Raw genomic sequence first — 6,627 nt, forward strand, 5'->3', positions numbered from 1 at the left:
CCATGTGGCATCCACATGACATTTAACAACTTCCGTTAATTAGAAGGGCACTTTTGACCCAATAATTTGACGGGAAGGGTAGTTTTGAGCTGAAATATAGTTTAAGGGTAATATGAGCTATTTTGGATAATTTAAGGATATTTTTGACCCTTTTCCGTATTTACAATTTTGAATTTGAAATTGAAAAATAAGGTTTAGGAATAAAAATTATATCTTTGAGAGTAAATAGCTTTTTTATCTATTCATTTATTTTTGAAAAAACTTACTGCTTACTAATTTAGACTACAGGCTTTGTCACTATATTTATATACAAAAAAAATATATATATAACTAAAAATCAAATGATATTATTGAGTTATACGTTTGAGTTATAAGATAAAAATTAAAAGAAAATATTATTAAGTTCTTCAAAATGATTATTCTGATATTGTTTAGCTCGAGTGGCCAAAGAAGAATATCGTCATATAGAAATCCTCAAACATATCATGTAACCATTCATAGGATAACTTATATAATAAAATATTGATGAAAACATAAAATTAAAAACACATACATTTAACTTCAATTTTGGTCAACACACGACTTTTTCCTTCATGTCTCATAAGTATCTCATAATCAATTCAACTAGCAACAGATATGGTCTGTCCCTAATTTTTACTAAAATTTTAAGTGGACATAGTAAAATTTATCAACTGAACATAGAATCCAATTTGCTAACTGTCCCCAAAAGAGGAAGAGCATACACTAAAGAGCATGTTGGTTTTAGATGAACTAGAGTGTCCATTGGAAATGCCATCTAATGAGTAATAGCTTCCCGGTGTTTCACTTACTTCACCTGCGTGTATTGCTTTTGTCTAGTTCGATGAGGATCATCTTGTTGCCCCTTGCTGCTATAGTCCCCTAGCTCTTGCTTTGCTGATAGAGAAATACGTCCACCTTCCTTTGACCAGAATAACCAATGTTGAGACGAGCATTAATAGAGACCAACATGAATGCTTTTGCTTTTATGAAAAAACAAACCCAGAGTAGCCTTGTCCAACATAATAGTCTCGTTGAGGTGACTTTGAGTTACCAGTTTCCTGTAATAGGGTCATGACAGTTCCCATTGAAAGCTCTAAAAGAAGTTGCTTTGGAGCTCAAACAATACCCAAAACCGTTGTCTGCAATATAGGAAAGCCTAAGATCTCAAATGCCAAATGCAGGGTCTAACACCAAAGTCACTCGCATTTGTACTTCCAACTAATTACTAAATGTGACGGAAGAATGCTTAGGTAACACACACAACTAAAGATCATGATAGGGAATAATCAGCTGCTCAGGTAATAACAACACCCTTGCTTCTGATCTCCAGGAGATAATTCAATGCTTCTTCTGTGATGATCTCACTAGGAATTAGAACTGAAATACCAGGTGGATAAGGACATACAAGCTCTCCACAAATTTCACCGAGGCTATCTCTTATGCATATGTCATATGAAGCAAAAGTAGATGTTTACTCTTTTAAAGAACTTCCATCACAAGTCCGAAGAAATCTCAATTTAGATAAAATGCAATGGTCGTCGTTTCGTGCATGAATGTTAAAATGTTCATACATTTCAAAAGGATTGACATCATGTGATACATTTCACAGCATCATGACAAAGTTACTGTTTTGGTGCAATGGCCAGCTGGGTGTGATTTCTGGTGGATAGCGTTGCACGTGTTATGTGATATTTTACACTGGATTTTCACAGCCGCTATCTGAAAACTGATAGTGCAATTAAGCAATTTAGCAAAGTGAATAAACCACTGATATCAAATCAACAACAGGCGATTATAAGATTATGCTGTTAAGGTTGCTGACTATTGCATTTCAAAGAAATTAAGAGAATGACTCATTTAAAAGGATCCACATAATCATAACAGAGTAGTTCTGCAAGTACGATGAAGTTAGCAAGTAACATCTACTTCATCTGTAGAATTTTAATCAGGATATTTACAATAACTATGGATCAGGTTTCATGCGAGGATAGTTATAGTCATTGTAGTCCTAATAGGAAACTTTATGAGATCTCAGAGCAGCAAGAAGAAGTAATTGATAGAAATCAAGATTTGTGCTAATTGCTTAGGTTTAGTTTAATATGAAGGCACATCTGACTTAGCTCTTTTGTCTGTAAGGTTCATTGTTCTATACTTGAGAATATTGAGTATATAGTATACACGTTCAGTAAATATATTTTTTGTGTGTTCATTATTGCAGGAGATGCAGAGTATAATTACTCTGTCTGAATCAGATATTGCAATTGGCTTGGGTGTGGGTTCATTATTATTTCTTTTGGCTAGTCAGCTCCTCATAATGTTGGCAAGTAGATGTTTATGCTGTAGGAGGGCACTGCGAGCTGAAAGATCAAGTGCATAGGCTGATGTCATATTTCTAGCCTGCTGCTATGTTTCTTTTCAGACATGGTTCATGAGCCGCGTTTTGGTATTTTCTAGTAAGAACAGAGAAATAATAATTTAGTTGTTCTATGTAAGAATCTTGCCATATCAGAAACAAACTTTCTAGACCCATTTGTAACTGGACCTTAGGTTATTAGAATATATCAACTTAAGTTTAAATTTAAATCATATGCATAAATAATCCACTGAACAATCTCTATGTAAAACATAAAAAGATTTACCATTAGAATACCCATAATAGCAAAAGTCACAAATTTAAGTACTGAACGTCAAACTAAAGCATAGTAAACACGACTCTAGACAACCATTACAAATTCAAAGACATGAAAAGCACTAAAAGTAGTTCACAAAGAAAACATTAAGCATTTGGTTGGTGATTTGCATTGTTATCAGCTGATGAGCCTCTTACATCCATAGGTGAAACAATTTCAGTCTCCTCTGCATCAACAGGCTGGAAAAAAAAAGGTATTCAATACAACTCACTCTAGTAGAGTTTCTGCAAAGATCCTATCCTGAGCCTTTAGAAATGCACAATTTTACAAGGTTGATTGGTGAGTACGTAACTACCAAAGAAGAAAACTATTTTGTACAAATAATAAGACTACTGGCCTTACTAAGAAAGAGACGACGAATCATTATTGTATCATGCCACATATTCCAGACATCATGTAGTTCTAGTACTAAAAATCTTTCCTTAGGCTTTCAATCATGTTCTTGTTCCACTCTCATGTTAGAAACTATGCTATATAAAGTATGGCTTTGTGCAGAGGTTAAAATAAAAAAACATTCACATGTTTGAACCGGCTATTCCACAGTCAATCAAGAAAAACAGAGAATCTGAGCTATCAGGAGACTAAACAATTATAACCACCTCAGTACAATCAAGAACTAAGTTCATACTTTGATCTGATCAATCAAAACCTGGGCATGGACTTTTATTTACGTTAAGGCAACTAGGCAGAAATCACATAGAAGTACAATATTACTAAACTGATCAGAACTGATTGTAATAGAAAAAGTACAAAGAATATTTACTTCTTACCGGTGGTTGAGGAGTAAACATAGTAGCTAATTCTTCAGGAATCCCTCCTTCCTTAGATATCATGTAATTCTTCAACACACTGAAGGTTTCTTCAAGTTTGGACTCCAAACGCGCAACCTTTTGATGCAAATATGTAGAAGTTGCAGATGATTCATCATAGCTAGATGAAGAAATACTCAGCTCGCTAAGTCGTCGCTTTGTATTCAAGAATGTGTTTGATGGAGCTGCTCCCATACCCATACATCTTACCCTCCCAGAGTGTTCTGCCCCTAATATCTTACCAACAATATCTTCTGGGGAAACTTCAGACTCATTAGTGTTACAATTGAGTCATATGTGACTCAATTTGTTCCTACGATCATATCAATATCAATAGTAAGTATAAAATAGTAATAGATGAAGAATATTATACAATAACAATGAAATTGATATTCAAAAAATGCATCGATGCCATACTTACCCCTATAGTTTGAGCCTCAGCATTCACAAATGATCCGTTCTTTCTCTTATGAGTTTCAATAAACATTTTTCCGCGACTAGGAGCTTTACCAGTTTCCAGAAACTAAGAAAGAAATGTATTATAAATGTTATCCAAAAACAGTTTAGTTAAAGACAAATCAGAACTATTAAGTTAAATGCGCATACCATCTCATAACGTCTTCTCGAGTTAGCCTTTGAACCACCAGTGTGTGGCATTTTTTGCTTCCTCTGGATTTCCTTATTTCTTCTACAAAGCTCCTATCAACAAAAATAGCGACAACTCAAAATGTTCATCTTTATATAATTATGATGAAACAAAACTTATTAACATAATCAGAATCTTACCATTGTTGATGGTTTCAGACGGTAAGCAACAAAACTAGCCCATTGATCTTTATTTATACCAGATGGCACATTACTAATGATCTCATTTTTGCTTCTTGCAGGGTCAAAATATTCATTCCACAATCTCTGCCTATGTGTAGTCCACTTTTTTGAAATGCTACTATTGCAATATCTGTATGCAATGGACTCAGATACCCGAAAAAGAAATCGAGGCTTCAAATAAAAAATAGAAGTTAGTTTTCTCATGTATTCTAAAATCTTTCAAAAAGTGTGCATATATATATATATGTAAGAACACTTGTACCTTCAATATTGTTTCAAAGCAGTCTTCCATGTACTTCTTAGGCATGCCTGATTGCCCTGACCACCTCTCAAAACTAATCGGGAACAAATTACAATCAATTGCCAATGATCCACAATATCCAGCGAGCAGTCCCTGTGCATCACCATATGCTGAATTGTATGCGTCAAAGTCCACAATGATGCGCTCTCCAACAGTTAGATTATTAACCTCATTAACCTTGACATTAATCTGCTTGATAGCGTTTTCTGAATCTTTAAAAAGAAAATTAGTTACTTAACCAAAAAAGAAAAAAAAAGATACTCATAAGTTGAACTAAAAATGACATAAAAAATATATACCTTTAGCCTCTACTCTCCAATATCGTGCAGATGGACGTGGGTGCAGAGATGCTGCACTTGAATTAGAAGGCAGAATTGGAGTTTGTTCTTGCTGCTGGGCAATTGGAACTTGCTCTTGCTGCGGGAGAATTGGAGTTTGTTCTTGTTGTGGGACTCCATCAGCTTGTGAGGGATTTGTTGAAGCAACTGGGAGGTCTTGTGCCACTGGAGTAGTTGATGATGAAGCATGTCCATTAGCTGACTTTAGTGGATTCTTAAAACGTTTAATCTTTGGCATGACTGCATATTCATAAAAAACAGAGAGGTGAATCAAATATGAGATGACACGGTAATATCATGTAATTGACAAAGGGAATCTGTTTAATACCACTCGAATACACAGAAAATCAAAAAATTACGCGATGTCACAATATCAATAAAGCGTGGCAGTACATAAAGCTTGGCAGTAAAAACAAATCCCAATATAAAGCAAAAAACGTGTGCCCAACAATCATATTGATGAAAACAAAATGTAAACTTCGAAGAAATTTAGTAGAAGTAAAATAAAACTGACCTAATGCTATCATCTGGTTCCATCTCTCCAAAATGGATTATAGGGGGATTTATAGCTCTCGGAAGGGAAGTTTTGTCACCAAGAAAAGTGGAGAACAGGGGAAAGTGGGAAGATTGAGGGGAAGGTGGGAAGATGGAGGGAAAGGTTCAGAAAATGGCGTTGGTGGAAATATGGAGGGAATAAAGTAGGAGTTACTAGGTTAAAAGCGAGGGAAACAAAAAAACACTACGTAAATTTTGTTGTAACTTTTCCCTCTCTTTAATTTTTATCATCACTATTATTATTTAAATAGGAGCACATTTAAAAATAGAAAAAAATTGTTTGGTAAGACATACTTAAGCACAATTCATTTATCTACTAAAGAAGTAATAAAGAAATTAAAGTAAAGACAAAACAAATCCCAAATAACGACAACTTAATATATAGAAAAGTTTATCAAAATTTAAAATTTCATCTAAAATTCAGAACAACATAAATTCATAAATTTGAAAAATGTAGCAAAATTATAATTATCAAATTATTTATTTGAACAAAGTGTTCTAAAAGCTTTTTTGGTTCCTGATAGGAGTTTGCCTATGAGCGGGACACTAACAAAATTTCCCGAGGTTCACACTTGAATTTTAGTTCTATAATGCATATGCCTTAAACCTTTGATTGTGCAATAAAAAAATGTCTAAGGATTAACAGTAGCCCATGGCTCGCTTAAACAATAAAATTTCTTGATTATTTACTCGTGAAGTTTCTTAATTATTTACTTTTTGGAAGGTAAAGTTAGGGGTGCTAATTGAGTGATTCAGTTTGATTTTTATACTTAACGATTTGACTTATCAATTATCGCTCTTATAAGTGTTAAGCCTCTATCAAACCAGTAAGAATACCAATTGATTCATTATGGTTTAATTGTTATCCATCGATTAGCAGGTGAGTTAATTGTTAATCGATTTATTTAATATAAAAATTGAAACATAAAAGAAGTAGCTTTTATATACTTCACTAGTACTAGTGACTTTTCGTCCACCAACCTGAATCCATCGGATGCCATTGTCATTGTCGGCCACGCAGCCGGCGCGTTGCAAGATAATGTCTAGTAAAATAAGCACAATTTTTTACTCCAAACTCCAATTGA

At 34.1% G+C, this 6,627-nt stretch overlaps 1 protein-coding gene across 2 annotated transcripts; it reads right to left on the reverse strand.

Moving 5' to 3' along the window:
• Positions 1–2,634: 2,634 nt before the first annotated feature.
• LOC102601910 (uncharacterized) lies at positions 2,635–5,651 on the reverse strand. Of its 2 annotated transcripts, none has more exons than XM_015303634.1 (8): positions 5,502–5,651; positions 4,949–5,227; positions 4,611–4,855; positions 4,307–4,519; positions 4,127–4,219; positions 3,942–4,043; positions 3,482–3,833; positions 2,635–2,890 (listed from the first exon to the last, which is right to left on the reverse strand). In XM_015303634.1, the coding sequence occupies exons 1-7, from the start codon at positions 5,512–5,514 to the stop codon at positions 3,801–3,803; spliced, it is 978 nt and encodes a 325-aa protein (XP_015159120.1). In that variant the 5' UTR covers positions 5,515–5,651; the 3' UTR covers positions 2,635–2,890; positions 3,482–3,800. The 2 variants fall into 2 exon arrangements, with proteins under 2 accessions (XP_015159120.1, XP_006363850.2); XM_006363788.2 differs by having other exon boundaries at positions 4,611–4,861.
• Positions 5,652–6,627: the final 976 nt, after the last annotated feature.

This window comes from Solanum tuberosum, unplaced genomic scaffold (genome assembly GCF_000226075.1).
Source record: "Solanum tuberosum cultivar DM 1-3 516 R44 unplaced genomic scaffold, SolTub_3.0 scf00449, whole genome shotgun sequence".
NCBI lineage: Eukaryota > Viridiplantae > Streptophyta > Magnoliopsida > Solanales > Solanaceae > Solanum > Solanum tuberosum.